Raw genomic sequence first — 16,863 nt, forward strand, 5'->3', positions numbered from 1 at the left:
ATAAGCAAATGTAATCGTACATACAAGTACATGCCCGAGGGTACGAATGCCTGTGCATTCAGTTCACACTAGACAATGCGCGTTACAAGTTAAAAGTTACCCACTAGGGAAAGGTGATTTGGAAAAGAGGCAGCCTTGTTCGAAGCAAATTTAAAATTTAAAGAGTGTTTCTTTTAGAAATGTGAATTTCATGAAGAAATAATTATTTTGTCGAAGTAGTCCCCACCAGATGTAATACACTTTCGCCAACGATTTTACCAGTTCTCGAAACACTTTTTAGGATGGCCTTTAGCTCCTTCAACGAATTTTGTTTTATGTCTTCGATCGACTGAAAACGGGTTCCATTTCGCTGATTGTTGATTTGTTTGTATGTCAAATTCATAAAGCCGTGTCTCATCAGCAGTTATAGTGTTCTCCAAAGAGGCATGTTTACGGCACTCTTTTTGAAAAAATTCAACTTTATCGGGACGAGTCGGACAAGAACGCTTTTCATACCCAAAATATCCACCAAAATCATTCGAACGGACTCGCGAGAGCTCTCTTTCCATCTCTATACTCGTAAGACTTGCGCGACGATTTTTTTGCAGCAATCGTCTCGAGATTGTTTCCGTAAACAAGATACTTTACACAACGCTACATAAAATAATCCAGTGTGGTAAATCGCGCGATCTTGGCGGACACGCTACACGCGACATTTCTTGCTTATTAATGCACCCTTCAATCAAAAGTGAGCTTCATCGCTGAATTGATTTTCCTTGTGAAATCCCGTTTTGGGCCTATGTATCGAACGAGCGATAAGCTTGATAATTCTTCGGCATCAATTCTTGTAGGAATTGACAAACCAAGTTCCTTTCATTCATTGCCTAGCCAGCTGTCTCTTAATTCGCTGCACCATGTCAATGTCGTCGTATATCTCGTACAGATCATCATACTATCCAATGCGCAAAAGACCATAAATATTCCGAAGAACCTTTCTCTCGTAAACTCGTAACGCCGACTCATCAGATGTTGACATCGTCCATGCCTCTGCACCATAAAGCAGGACGGGGATGATGAATGACTTGTAGAATTTGGTCTTTGTTCGTCCAGAGAGGACTTTACTTCTCACTTGTCTACTCAGTCCGAAGTAGCACCTGTTTGCAAGAGTTATTCTGCGTTGGATTTCGAGGCTGACATTGTTGTTGGTGTTAATACTGGTTTCAAGATGGACGAAATTATCTACGAGTTCGAAGTTATGACGCGACGTGGGAACCAAGTCACGAGTGTGAAGACCTTTTTTTTAATGATAGGAGATATTTCGGCTTGCCTTCGTCGTTCACCACCGGATCCATTTGCTTCGTTTCTTTGTCCAACCTGTAAAAAGCAGAACTAACGGAGCTGATGTTGAGGCCAATGATATCAATATCGTCGGCGTACTCCAGTAGCTGTACACTCTTATAGAAGATGGTGCCTTCTCTATTCAGATCTGCAACTCCAAGTATTTTCTTTAGGAGCAGATTAAAGAAGTCGCACTATAGGGGGTCACCTTGTCTGAAACCTCGTTTGGTATCGAACGGCTCGGAGAGGTCCTTTCCAATCCTGACGGAGCTTTTGGTATTGTTCAACGTAAGTTTTGCAACGATACCAAATTCAGACATCGCGGCATAAAGGCAGCTCCTTTTCGTGCTGTTATAAGCTGCTTTGAAATCGACGAAGAGGTGGTGCTTGTCGATTCTCCTTTTTACGGGTATTTTCCAAGGTTTGGCGCATGGTGAATATCTGGTCGGTTGTTGTTCAGGCCTATAGATACACTGATAAGGTCCAATCAGTTTGTTGACAGTGGGCTTTAAACTTTTAGACAAAACGCTCGATTTAACCTTATATGCGATGTTAAGGAGGCTTATCCCACGGTAGTTGGCGTAGATTATGGGTCTCCCTTTTTGTGGATTAGGCAGAGCACACTTAAATTGCAATCGTCGGGCATGCTGTCGTCCGACCATATTCTACATAGAAGCTGATGCGTGCTCCTCATCAGTTCTCCGCCGCCGTATTTGAATAGCTCGGCCGGCAATTTATTTTTATAGTACATCGAGTAATATTTTTCTCACTTTATTAATTTTCTTGCAGGGTATGATATATATCATTCACATTCTTCCGCATAGCAGTTAGAAGTGAGGCTGTTACCCGATGCATTTGTAACGAAATTGGATTTGATTGCTTACGTCATTCCCAATCTCTGCAACTTCAGAAATTACATTACTCAAATCAAAAGGATGTAGCTAACTGTAAATTATTATTATATTATATATTATACATATACTTCATGATCTGTAACAGGATGTAAAGGATGATTACCAGGGGAAATTTTCCATGCAAAAAGTGTCATTAGTATTTGAGATACGCATCATTTTGTGAGGCTCTAAAAGTGAAATCTTCGATATTTACTATGTCCAAATTTATTGAACGATTCATTGAAGTGCTATAATGCACCATCTCATATTGCATTGGTAATTCGTAATCGTTTCGCCACATTTTCAACTAATATCGTGCCGCAACCATCGCATTCGCCTGATTTACCTTCGTATAACTTCTGGCTATTCAGCAAATACACATGACCACTCCGAGGATATCGTTTTGACTCAATTGAGGATAAAAGTTGAATCGAAGAATGCGATGGAGGATTTTTTGAAAGTACCATGATGATGATGGAAAATTCGTTGGCATAAGTGTATTGTAGCGGGAGGGGATCCCTTCGAAGGAGATGAAATGCACAAAATTCACCTTTCAATTTGATCATTCCCTTTTTAATTTGATCATTCACCTTTCAATGTGATCACGGTAGTATATCTACCATACAAATTGATTGATCAACAATAAGTTTTTGTATGAAGAACTTTTTTATTTGGCGAATTATCTTCACAAAATTTCACATGTGTTATTGCCCAAGGCAACACTATAATGTTTGAAAGAAAGAAAATGTCTAGTTTGGGTCACTGTGGCATATAGCTGCCATACAAACTGAACGTTATATTATGAAAACTTCTATATTTGTGAACAGTGCAACCACGGTTAACTTTTTATTACTTTATTTTGACTTTTTTCGATGCAAGGAAACATAAAAAAATATTAAAAAATATATTTTTTTTAGTTATTATTATTATTATTGTCAGAAAAAAAATAGTAATTTTCTTATATCGTTTACCTCAATTTTTATAAATAATTTTTTTATGTGCTACTTACTATCAAAATGGCACATCAAGTGCTAATTGAGTCCGATAGGGCTGCACTCCTACCTACCTACCTTCAGAAACTGTAGAATACTAACTGGTGACTGCCTGGTGGCGATACACGCCCACAAAATGGAGCTGACAGATCGAGAACACTGCAGGAAATGCCTGGAGTGGGGCATCAGGGAAACTATGGTGTCCCGCTTTAGCAAGACTACCCTGTCAGCATCTTGAGTCCCCACGATATGATACACTGGAGGAGGAATCGATAGTTTGCCACAGAGTCTGTTAAAATTTACGTCTAGCGCAGGCATCCTAAACGATGACTACTCTACTTGGACTTAGCAAGAGTACACTATCTGGTATCGCAAAGGACCAAACTGGTCTATGCGTGGCTTATTGGCCTACCAAATTAACTTACCTTCAGCAAATTTAATAAGCATACATTTTTTTTAAGTCATCAGTTGTTTTAATATTTTAAATTGCTTTTGTATATATTTTCTTGTAAACATAGTTATATTTTTATACAATTAGTGATTTCACGCTTAATTTTATGAAAATTAACTACACTTATTAAACAACTACGCTTATATTGAAAAATATAGGTCTATATATACTTTTTGATTTCAATTTAATATTTCATTATAACTATAAATAAAAAATCAAGTAAATATTTAACATTTGAAAGGTGTACATGTACATGTACAAATGTAACAATTGGATGAAACGGGTGTAGAACAAATTATTGAGGCACTTTTTGGCATTAATAACAAATTATTTAAATGCTACGAAAAACTTACTTACAATTTGTAATGTGGCATTGGAGATTTTAAATATATGAACTACGTATATTATGTACTATAACGGTAAAATAAAATATAAAAAACAGAAAATGGTAAGGAAATATAGTGAAGTTGGACATTTTAAATTGTAAAAATAAATAACATTTTGGTTGTGGCTAAACGAGTGATATTTGTAGAAACATTTTAGGTTAGAAGAAAACGAGAAACGTTTGTGGTGTGAGTTATAGGTGTAAAGACTTAACGTTTGCTAAAAAAAAGCTCATACCTTTATACTTTTATTACAATGGTGTACATTTAACAAACTTGTTTTGCTTCGTTTCTGATTTTTTTATTATTTTATAACTATTTTAATTGGGCTTATCTAACTCACGCTAACACAGCAGCAATCATTATACATTCACAGGCTTAAGAATTTTTTTTTTTGGTTTTTTACAATTTTTTGTTGTGTTTTTTTTACAACTTTTTTCTGTTTTTAATTTTTTGTTGTGTTTTTTACAATTGTAGCACTGTTTTCAATAAAATTGTGTGTGCTTTATATATTTCTACTATTTCTGAAAATTATTTCGACAATTTTAATTATTTAAATTGAAAAAAATATATATATTTAGAATTATAAAAGGAAACGGACTTCATACATTTACTAAAAACCGCACTCAAAACATATTCTGGTATGAAATATCAATGTATATCGTCACCTAAAATGCGAAATCCCGTATAATCAAAAGCAGCTGTCAGATATAATAACCAAAATATAATGATTTTATAACCAAAACTCAAAGTTTGTTTCAATATTGGTGTTTGATAACCAATATATAGCCATTTTATAACCAAAACTCAAAGTTTGTTTCAATATTGGTGTTTGATAACCAATATATAGCCATTTTATAACCACAACTCAAAGTTTTGCTTCAATATGAGTGATTTCATTATATTGTTTTTTCTTCGCCTGTAATTTTATGAAAAGTGAGGTTACGTTATTTGGCATTTTAGGTGACGATATACAATATATTTCGCCTTAACATTAATTTTGTGTTTAGATTGAGCTTTACGTTAGTATTTACAAATTGCTCAGCTTAATACTTATCGAATCACTTCATATACATACATACACACATATATATTTATCTATTTATTTACATAGATGTCGTTTTGACATTTGTCTATTTATACATTTATTTTAAGCTCAACGTCACTATAGTAAAAAGTTTAGAGTTTTTTGATAAAAAAATTATTAAAAATAATAAATGGCGAAGATTCCACGAGCTGATTTAGTATTTTGCAAAGGATAATTTTTATATATGTACATATACATATATATACCATATAAACATTTTTTTTATTAATTTAATTTTATATTTTTGTAACTGAAGTGCTTGATTGGCATAATTTTTGTAAGCACAAACATAACATCAATCCAAAATGTTTAACTAAAAAATTTGCAACAATGGAAGCAACACATTATTTTAATGCATTTTGTTATTATTCTACAAGGTAGTTCGAATAATGTAGCAATTTTCTAAGATATTTGTTAAAGTTTAGTTTGTTTTCGTTAATAAAGAATTTAAATACAATATATGTGTGTATGTATATTATTGGGAAAAATTTGGCACATTTTTTACGTATATAAAATTAAATATTTTCGAAGACAAATTGACGATTGCAAAAGTTTCCTTTTTTTGTTTTCGTTTTAATTAATATTTTTATTTATTTATTTACTTTTTTTATTTTTTAATTTTTCTTGTTTTGACGTCACTAATATTTGGAAAACTAACTACCTATTTTTTGTGTATTTGTATTTTGAATTTGTAATAATAAAAAATTTATAAAAAATAATGAATTTTATAGAATTTAGTTTCAATTGAATTTTAATAAAAAAATTAACTTAATGAAAAACGTTTTAATAAAAAAGAAATAATTTCGATAAAAATGTTTAATAAAAATTTTTATTAATAAAATATTTAATGTAAAGAAAATAATTTTAATTAAAAAAAATATTTAATAAGAAAAAACTTAATTAAAAAAGCTATTTTGTTGTGTATTAAAAAAAAACTTTAGTAATAATAAGCAATACTTTTGATAAAAAATAATGAATTTTTATAAAATATAGTTTCAAATGTATTTAAATAAAAAAACATTATTTTAACAAAAATATTTTAATAAAAAAATTAATAATTTTGAAAAAAAATTTTGATAAAAAATTATTTTAATAAAAAATATTTTAATAAAAAATATTAACAAAAAAAATAATTTGAAAAATATTTGATAAAAATTATTTTAATAAAAAAATATTTAATAAAAAACGTAATTTTGAAAAAATATTTAATAAAAAAATAAGTTTGAAAAAATATTTAATAAAAAACTTAATTTTAATAAAAAAAAAAGAAGAATAAATAGAAATTAAAATTAATTTTTTCAAAAATACTACATATTTTAAGAACTTGTCATTGAATCTTGTGCATTTGAAATATTTTTTATGTCCTGTAATTTTTTTCTTTAATTTAAAAAAAAATCATAGAACATACTTTTTGAAAATATAATGAAATTGTATAAAATTTAGTTTCAGTCGTACTTTACTGAAAAAAAATTATTTTTATGAAAAAAAGTTTTGAAAACAAAATATTTGATTATGAAAAACATTTTGATAAAAACAATTTAATAAAAAAATTATTTTGATAAAAATTATTTAATAATAAGATTTCAACAAAAAATATACACATGTATTTTTCGTGAATTTGTATTTTGAATTTCTTTTTTAATTAAAAAAAAATTGTGATAATAAATTTTTGATAAAATGACTTTCAATAAAATTTAGTATCAATTGCATATTAATAAGAAAAATATTTAATTTTGATAAAAATAATATAATAAGAAGAAAATTAATTTTAAAACAAAAATGAATAGAAATTAAAATATATTTTTTCAAAAATGCCTAAGAACTAATTCCTAAGAACTTCTCATTGAAATACAATCTTGGAGTAGCAAATAATTCTGAGATCTTATGGATATTTAAGCCACCGTATGGAAATATAAACGAAATTAGCAATTCCCACGACAGCCGGTTCTACGCACCGGAATTGACTCGGATTACATCCGACCAAGAGCTGTTTTTTCGGCGATCTAACCCCGTCTGGATCGGTAAGTGTTAATCTGTGTTAATAAACGAAATTAGTTCCTATTAAATATGAGTGTTTACTCTTTTCAACTATTTATGATAACGTCAATTTCAAAAAAATATAAATAAATATAAAAAAAAACGAATAATAAACTCAAATTTACAAACAAGAATGCTGTAATGATAAATACGAGTGATTGCTCTTTTTAACTATTTATGAGAACCTCAAATTGAAAAAAAAAATAAAAAAAGTTAAAATAAAAACAAAGTTAAAATAAAAAAAGTTAAAACAAAAAAAATACCGTATAATTCAAAAATAAAAAATGCGGAAGTGATAAGTATGAGTGATTGCTCTTTTTAACTATTTATGGCAACCTCAAATTCGAAAAAATGAAAATAGGAACCAAAATGATTTCTAGTAAATATAAGTGTTTGCTTTTTCAACTATTTGTGATAACCGCAAATGCAAAAATTAATTAATATAAAAAAAAAAACGAATAATAACATCAAATTCAAAAAGAAAAAAACAAAATAATAATAATAAATAAAAATATAAAAAGCGATTAACCTCAAATTCTAATAACAGAAAACAAAAAATACCGAATAAACTCAATTTAAAAAATGCTGAATCAGCACCTCAAAATGAAAAGAAAAAAGTTTTGAATGATAACCTCAAATTCAATATTCAAAAAATGCCGAATTATAACAATATCTGTATACAAAACCGCCGTTATGGTAACACTTATAAACTTACTGAAGCTACTGTTTATTTTATATCGAAGAGCAGAACAAAAATATATTAAAGAAATTTTAAAATTGATACTTTCATTTCTAATTTTGACAAGGGTCAGTTTATAGCAGCTAGAAACAAGTTGCAAAACATAAATATACAGCATATGTGTATATGCACAACAAACACACAAATTTCATATTAACTACACTTAGGACTAATGAATACTCGTTAAAAGTAACGGTATAAGTAAACGGAAGCAGTTTTTTCATGATATGAACGTTACGTCATTGCAATTGGCATTAAACTAAGTTACATTCTTAAACTAACTAACTCATATTTATATGGAAGAATATGCACAAACACACAAACAAACATACAAAGAAACACTAAAGTCTGCATTAAACCGTTATAAATATGTTTAAACGCAATTTTAACACTCAAAAAAACTAACAGACACACATATACTTATGCACACGACACGCACATTTGGGCTTAATATTATTTTTTACAAGTAAATCTCGAAATGTTACGTGAAACCACGGCTGGGCGATTGCACTGGCGATGGTGGCGGCGGCAACGGTGAGAAATATGTTGACGAACGCGACGACGGTGACGGCGGACACGACGACTCCGGCACTATTCGCACATCGCTGTGATAGTGGGAGCGTGGCGTCGGCGGCGGCGGATATGGCTCACTATCATACTGATATTGCATGCATATGACCGCCGATGATGAGGAAATTTTCGTGGCACCGTTGCTATTGTTGCTATTCGATTTGCTGGTGTAATTCGAATCGGACTCGTCGCAAATGTCCGTGGAGCAGGGTGTTGGCGGTGGCGGTTGATTAATGATGCGATAATGACGATAAGGACGACGTGAGCGTGTCGCTGGCGAGGGTGGCGGATTAATGGGATAAGCGCCCATGCTGCTGCCATTGGTGGTTGAACTCGAGGCGCCGGTAATGTGATTGCGATCATACGAGTTGATGCTGTTGCGTGAATTCAGTGTGGACATGCGCATTGCGTCGGCCACGGAGGCGATTTTCGACACACGCTGTGATTTCGAGAGTGTTGAGGGTGAGAGTGGATCAGAGGCCTGGTCATCTTTGGGTTCGTTGCGACTTTTGCCGATGCGAGTGCGGCAAACCTGTAGCAGATAAACGATGGAAAAAATGATGACGATGGTGGCGAAGATTAGTATCATAAAGGCTTTCTTATCCGATGCAGGCGCCATGGCGCGTGTATTCGGTTGCAAGCACATCTCAGCAGATTCATCAGCGCCATCGGCACAGTTTTCCCAACCATCACAAACTAGTGTGGCCGAAATGCAGACCTACAAACAATGTGTTTAGGTTATAGCAAATAAGCATTACGTGCAAATATGGAGCTAGCAGCAACTTACCTTATTGCTGGGGCACTGAAACTCGCCCGGCCGCTTACAGCAGTCCGCCTCATCATGTCCATTCGCACAATTGGTGGTGCCATCGCAAACTAGATCTTTATCGATACATTCGCCGGACTGGCAACTGAATAAATCCGGTCGACATGTGGGACAGCCAACTTCATCGGATTTATCGGGACAATCGCTTTGGCCATCGCAGCGCCACGAGGCTGGTATGCAATCTTTATTTGTATCACTGCTGGAGCCATCACCCTTGACAGGCGCCGCACAGGTAAAATGATCTGGGCCACAGGCGGGCAAAGCGCCACAGTTCTGGCGATCCTCAAGCAACATGAGACTTTTCGGACAAGAGCAAATATCACGCGCGCGTCCCTCTGATGAGGCGATACATATGTGTGAGCATTTGGTGCGACTGTGTAGACAGGTGTGATTGCGAAACAGTTTGGACTCTGGCGTCCAAACGGCGACAATATCGGTAATTTGTGGTAGGCGTTGTATTTCCGGCCGACGACCATCACCATTGACGGTTATACGCTCCACGCCGGTTTTATCATCCAACCAATAGACGAAACCCTGCAGCGCAGCTAGCGAGATGACTTGCGAGATTTGCGTGGAAACTAGTATTTTTCTACAACGAACGCGAGAAGTGAAGAAGCTTATAAAATATACTGTTATGTACTTATGACAGTGTGTTAACTTACTTATTTTTGCCATTTATGTCCATGGAGTCGATGCGCTTGCCATGCGCATAGTAGACCATATCGCTTTGTTGATCCACCGCCAGAGCTGTGACGCCTTCCAACTTAAAGGCGAGCACTACACGTTCAGCGCCATCAATACGCGAACGTATGATGGCCTGTTGACTGCCCACATCGGTCCAAAAGAGTAGACGTCGCATGGCGTGTACGGCAATATTGCGCGGCTTCTCTGAGTCGCCAGTATCGATGACGCCTATTGAGTCGCCGTCGAATCTGTGCGTAATAATTATTATTAAGTATTAAAAATCAGCTGTAAAGTTGAAATTTCTCCGATCTCATGATTTCACATACCTCGTTACATTAATGGTGTTTGCGTACGAGCAGGACCAGAAGAGCAGACGACCAATCACATCAATTGCAATATCGAAAGGCTGCGCACCCGAACCTACTAAGATCTTAATGTAGCTGCTGTTGGCGAGCGAGCGTTTAATGCTATGGCTGCGACCTTCAACCTGTTGAATACCAACGTTAAATGACATTAGTATTGATGACGTGTTAACTAAAGACACCAAGCTACTCAACTCACCCAAAAAATGTTATGTGAAATTGGATCATATTCCACCGCGCGTATATTCTTTCCCACCACGGGCAGCGGCACATTCGGACAATCGCTGGTGTTGGGCAACAGCCGACCGAAGCTATTACGCTGACTATAGACGATGTAGTTTCTGGGTGGCAGACAGGACACATTATCCTTAGCCAAAGTGTAGTGTGTTGGGCAAGCGCACACCATGCCACGACGCGTCGGTTGCGCCAGACACAAATGCGAGCAGCCGCCATTGTTGATCGTGCATGGATTGGTGCCCACCTGACGATTTTGATAGAATATTAACAGCGAACGTATATACGTCATGCCGCTGTGCACGAGACTACGATTTTGTCCAGTTATTTTGTGCACACGTTCAATATCGCCCGTATTCCAATCACTCCAATAGACATAGTCTTGATATAGCGACATCGCACAGGGTTCGTCGACATCGGTGTTGATCAGTACCTGACGCTTTTTGCCATCCCAGTCAGCAGATTCGATTTTTGTCGGACCCGACTGTGTCGCCCAGTAGAGACGTCGTGTTTCCGGATCCAATGTGAGTACGGTGGCATGATTCGCACCCGATATAATGGTTTGTAGTTCAGAGCCATCCATGCCGGCACGTCTAATCGAATCCGATGGTGATTCGATCCAATACATATAACCGCGTTTGGGTTCCAATACCAACGAACGTGGTTCTTCTACGCCCTTCCACAGCAGCACGCGACGACTAGTGCCGTCTAAACGTGCAACTTCAATGCGCCGCGCTTCCGAGTCGGTCCAGTAAATATTATGCGCTAGCCAGTCTACCGCAATGCCCTCGGGACATATAAGACCAGTATCAATAATACGTTGTACGAAAGAACCATTCAGAAATGCGCGAAAAATACATTTTGATTTCTGATCCGTCCAATAGATGCGTCGGTCGGCCACATCCACGTCCAAAGCGTACGTATCGCGCACATCCTTAAACGGTATTTTTTCATCATTGTGATTACCTTCATTGTTGTCAATGGAAATACGTCCAATGTGCTCTTGCCGCGAGAATAGCAGAAATGCTTCGGGTATGACGCATGTCTTCTTATCGTTCGCCAACTCATATTCGATCGAACAACGGCAGACGTAGTCACTGGGACGGTTAAGGCAAAGTTGTGAGCAGCCGCCATTGCGTACCGCACATGCGTTCGAGCCCTTGACGTCACGCAAACGTGATACTTTCAGTCCCATGAGGTCTGGGTATTGATCAACGACGACTATACGATTGTTGCCGGTAATTTTATGTGCGCGATCGATGGCGCGCCGTTGCCAATCGGTCCAGTAAAGATAGTCATCCAGTAAACTCAAGCCAAACAAATGCTTCAGATTGTCACTTATGACGACACGCCGATCAGAGCCATCCATATTGGCGACTTCGATTTTATCGGTTTTGCCATCACACCAGTAAATGGTTTTCGCTTCAATATCCAAAGCTATACCGTTCGGCCAACCAAGGTCTTCGGATACAAGCACCACACGTTCGGAACCATCCAGTGATGCACGCTCAACCTTTGGTTTCTTTTCGTTCCAATCACTCCAGAACATCCAACCAAGCGACGGTGCAAGCGCAATGGCACGCGGTTCTTCTAGATCTTCATAGATTAGTACTTTACGCGCCGTACCATCCAAACGACATACCTCTACACGATCGGTTACTGTGTCGGTCCAATACAGATTGCGTGCGAGCCAATCCACGGCCAAACCGTCGGGATGGCGCACTTCGGACGTCACAAAATCTTGTATGCCTGTGCCGTCTGGATGTGCGCGACGTATCGCATATGCCTCTACATCGGACCAATAAATGTACTCTTCCACCGGATCATAGTCGATTGCAATTGCATAACGCACTTTCCCCAATGGCAATGGGAACACTGTAAAGTCCGGCATATCCAAAGAAATTTTGCTAAGCAGACCGCGTTGCACGATGAATAGCATTTCACGTGAGCCATTTGCGCAAGTTGTTTCTGTTTCCAATTGCACACCCGTCGGACAAGCGCAACTATAACCCTTTGCATTTGTTGAAAGCAGACAAATGTGTGAGCAATTGCCGTTGTTATGCACGCAGGGGTTATCTTCGAACGGTTGCAGTGAAGGATCCCAAGTGCGCAAAGTAATCGGTGCTTCTGGTGTATCGATGAGCTCGCGCAACTCGCGTGTTTTTATATCGAAAGTATTTAGTGAGCCGCCCTTAGACCAATCGGTCCAAAACAGACGATTGTTGAAGTACGTTACGCTATAAGGATAATCCAAGTTACCAACAACTGTACGACGATTGCTGCCATCAAATTTCATGACATCGATAAATTTTAAATGACCATCCGCCCAGTAAACGACATCATTTTTCAGATCGACGGCCAAACCGTTGGGCCAAAAGATATTATCCTTCACAATTGTCATGCGTGTCAATGGATCACCATCCATGCTGGCGCGTTCTATTCTCGGATACTCACCCCAATCGGTCCAAATGAGTAGGCGCTTTGAAGGTACCACCGTAATAGCGCGCGGCTGATCCAAATCCGTCCAAAAGAGCACCTTCTGATATTTACCATCCAACGTGGCTACTTCGATGCGATTTCTTTCGCCATCCGTCCAATACAACTTATCCGTATACCAATCGATGGCGAGTCCTTCGGGTTTATCGAGACCCGCAGATATCACAGTTTGTTTGGGTGCCTTTACCAACGGCACCGAAGTATTCACATTTATGCATTCGATAACCTCGCGTCCACAATCAGCCCAACAAATTAGATTGCGCGCATAATAGAAATCGATGGCCATCGTTTCGGTGAGATCTTTGACGATGACTTCGATTTGTGGACTACCAGTCGGCCGTGTAATGTTCGCGACTTGTATGTCATGATATGTGGTGAATAGCAGTGTTGAAGGCATAAACGATGAAGCGCTTGCCCCGTTGGGCAATGCGGAAGACGATGAGAAGGAAGAAATAGCGGTTGAAGACGCTGTGGATAAAGCGGGTGAAATGTGACCTGGAAAGAAATGAAGAATATGTTTGTTTAGTATTGATGTCGTCTTATTGAAAATCTAAAAACTACCATAATAAATAAAGAATAAAATAGGTTGTTAGTCCACTAAGGGATCTGGGCATTTTTTCACTCTCTTTGAGGAAACCAACCCTAAGAGACTTTAGTGGATTCCAAGTCTGTTTAAATAAATATATTTCCTGTTGTGAGCACACTTTATGTCAGAACAAGACGTCTTCTTTCTTTTATTGTTGTGAACTCCGTTTGGAAGACATTGAAGTGGTCTGATAGTGGAACGCGGTTCTGGTATCTAATTTTGCTGAAAAGACACCACAATCCAACTCGATTACCCAGTCTGGACCCTTCTGTATAGGTACTTATCACGGTGGTCCTGACCAACTCACAGCTTTCCCACTCTGCTATGGAAGCGAAGTCCAGGGACCGAGGTATTGGATTTCGAAAATCCGTGGTAAATATCTTAGAATAATTATTATTGCAGACGACTGATAGGGAGGATTCCCTCATTCCAACTGCTGGCTTCGCTGCCAGTTGCCTACAGAATAAGTTTGTGGGCTCCACTACTGCATTTTTGTATGCTTTCCATATGTCGTACGGTGTATTTCTTTTCCATCATTGGCCAGCGGATGTAATAATCGGACAACTGCCGAGCCAGTGAGTTACCCGAGGCGTTAGTTCGCTTCTGGGCCCCACCGTTCTTTTACAGGTGAAACGTGCTATCGGTGCTTGCTTTAGCGTCTAAGTTTGGTTTTCATGAAAGCTTCCTTCTAAAATGTATAAGTCTTAAAAAGCTTGGTTGAGAGTAGAATAAAATTCAATTTCTCCAGTCGAGTGACCAGGTTTGACGTCCAACAAGGCTTTCGATATGGCAATTTGCACATATTATTTGAGACTTTTAGACGAATTAATATGAGATGATGATCTGAATACTACAAAATGGCGACTTATAGCTTTCTTGACTTTCGAGGCTTGAGACTTCATTCAAAACTGAAGTCATTCTCTTTAATGCCACATATCGTTTCTAGCATAATCGCCAGCACACCCTTGGATCGTTGGTTGCTTGGTTGAGTGGGAAGGCGCAGCAGCAAGACCTCAAGCGACAACATTTAGATCATCATTAAGCTCATTGTGCCTCGGGAAGTAACCAAATCAAGCCTTATCCAGCAAACTCAGTCGATTTTGTAAAGAAAAACTTGGTTTTTCCACCTCAGCTGCTCAATGTCTCCTAAGTTGGAACATAGGGAGCCGGAAGCCTGGATGATATCTCGTCTCAGCCGGTTAAGGCTGGGAGTTCGCCAATATTATATTCTAGCGTCTCATCCTCCTCCCCACATGCTTGGCATTCTGCCGCAGTACGTACGCTTGAGCTTTCAAAAAAGCTGTTCAGTGCTTCCAAAGTTGAAACACTGGGAGCCGTGGAAGATATCTCGTCTCAACAGCATGCTCTGCATTCCGCCGAAGCACACCCTTACGCTTTAAGAAAACTCCATTAAAACGAGAATAATTTAGATCGTAATAGGGGGAAAAGCACCCTAACTGAACTCCGAATGCAAAGTCTGCGTGAAATTAAAAAAACAATAAGCGCTGCTGCATCAACGCTTGCTACGAAATTCACGCACGATGGACAGAGTGACTGACTTTAGCAACACTTCAAGCTCCACCAACCAAGCAATCCATAAGCCAAGCGCAGCATTGGGGAATCACGACAGCAAGCAAGCGAACAGGCTACGAAGCAGCATACAAATACACTACACGGGCATTGAATTGAATTGAAATTCCAACACACAATAAAACTGAGTGCTCAAGTGGTGAATATGTGGCTCCTCAAGCTGTGCTTACCGGCAGACAGCCATCCACCCTTATTAAATGGCATATATGTATGTGTATGCTGCAGCGCCTTGCTGCGCATTATATTGTTCATGCGTCTAACAATATGCCAACTGTTGGTATGTGGCACACATTTGCTGCCGCTGCTGTAGATGGTGATGGTGCTCATGCTGTTGCCACATTGCTGCAACATCATTAACTATGCAGCAGTCGTGCCAGTTGCTTGCTATAGCCATAAGCTCAACCAAGGATACTTGCCAACAGCTGCCTACCCACACACCTACTTGCTACCCATCTATCTCCTACTCACCTACCTCTTACCCACCTATCTACCACACCAGCCCAGCGTCCAAATCTACCTCAGCTGATCTAATTGCAAATGAATGAATGCATTTTTTGTGGCATGGATTACGTTAGGGAGCTCAAGCAGCAGCCACCTCGTGCGCAACGCCTAAATAAACTGTAAAACTAACAAAAAACAAAAAAAAATAGGAAAAACAACAACTCGCAAGCGAGCAGCAATCATAATAACATGCCAAGCAAACAAATGTTGAAAAAAAGTGTGTCGAAATATCAACAAGGATAAACTAACCGCAGCACAATGTTCGAATGTTTGTAGGGGTGTTGGTAAGCGCGCTCACACTGCCACGCAGCCGGCACGGTTGGTGCACGTTGGCACGCGTGATAAAATGAAGCAAAATATTTGCATGCGTGCATTGAATGAGTGGATGCGTTGAGTACCCGCAGGAGCGACCAAGCGTGCAGCTAAGTGGGTCTCCATGCAGCAGCAGCAACAGCAATGGCAACACAACACTGCTGGCTGGTTGGGTATTGTGCGCCAGGCACACTTATGCAGCCATCCGCCACCGCTCGCTACACATTATCACCCGCCACCCACTACACATTACCATCATCACAGCTATGCATGTTGGCTGCTGGTAATTGCGCGCTGCTTAGGTGTGTGCGGCTGTTGCGAAGGACACGGAAGTGGGAGTCAATGCAGTGTGCGCTGCATAAAATGTATTTGAATACGCATTGTTTGGCATTAATGCGTCGCTGGTGGTGCGCATTCAATTTGCATAAAGATAGTCAACAAGGCGAGAGTGGGTATTATGCAATGCACTCATCATATTTGCACGCATTAATATTTAGAAATGTGCGAAGGACTCAAGCAGTTAGTGAATATAGCGCAATATAGCAAGGGGTTGGCTTGAATGCTGCGCGAATAAAGCAAGAATAAATATATAACATATTTCATAATGAAACCTTGAAACAATAAACATATATAATGCTGATAGAAATCTAAATTAAGATTTTAATAAGATACATACTTTAAGAAAGATTATGAAAACTCAGAAAATAATTAGATTTTGGTCGCTAAAATGTTACCTTATGGGTATGTGCCCAAAAAATAAAGTGACATTTGAATTTAAACTGCGCGCGTCGAAGGATTTGTAG

The 16,863-nt window shown here is 38.1% G+C and overlaps 1 protein-coding gene across 1 annotated transcript; it reads right to left on the reverse strand.

Moving 5' to 3' along the window:
* Nucleotides 1-7,925: 7,925 nt before the first annotated feature.
* Nucleotides 7,926-15,598, reverse strand: LOC120770758 (low-density lipoprotein receptor-related protein 6). The gene is made up of 6 exons (XM_040098343.1): nucleotides 15,418-15,598; nucleotides 10,541-13,566; nucleotides 10,306-10,466; nucleotides 9,958-10,227; nucleotides 9,257-9,884; nucleotides 7,926-9,187 (listed from the first exon to the last, which is right to left on the reverse strand). The coding sequence occupies exons 1-6, from the start codon at nucleotides 15,596-15,598 to the stop codon at nucleotides 8,381-8,383; spliced, it is 5,073 nt and encodes a 1,690-aa protein (XP_039954277.1). The 3' UTR covers nucleotides 7,926-8,380.
* Between the last annotated feature and the right edge of the window lie 1,265 nt (nucleotides 15,599-16,863).

Source organism: Bactrocera tryoni, chromosome 3 (genome assembly GCF_016617805.1).
Source record: "Bactrocera tryoni isolate S06 chromosome 3, CSIRO_BtryS06_freeze2, whole genome shotgun sequence".
Taxonomy (NCBI): Eukaryota; Metazoa; Arthropoda; class Insecta; order Diptera; family Tephritidae; genus Bactrocera; species Bactrocera tryoni.

Bases quoted from the DNA above. Each gene is read 5' to 3' on its own strand.
- LOC120770758 (XM_040098343.1), bottom strand. From the start codon at position 15,598: ATGTTGCAGCAATGTGGCAACAGCATGAGCACCATCACCATCTACAGC. The intron at 10,228-10,305 runs GTATGTGAAATC...TATTACGCACAG, and splicing joins AACACCATTAATGTAACGAG to ATTCGACGGCGACTCAATAG. The intron at 9,885-9,957 runs GTAAGTTAACAC...CGTTCGTTGTAG, and splicing joins GACATAAATGGCAAAAATAA to AAAAATACTAGTTTCCACGC.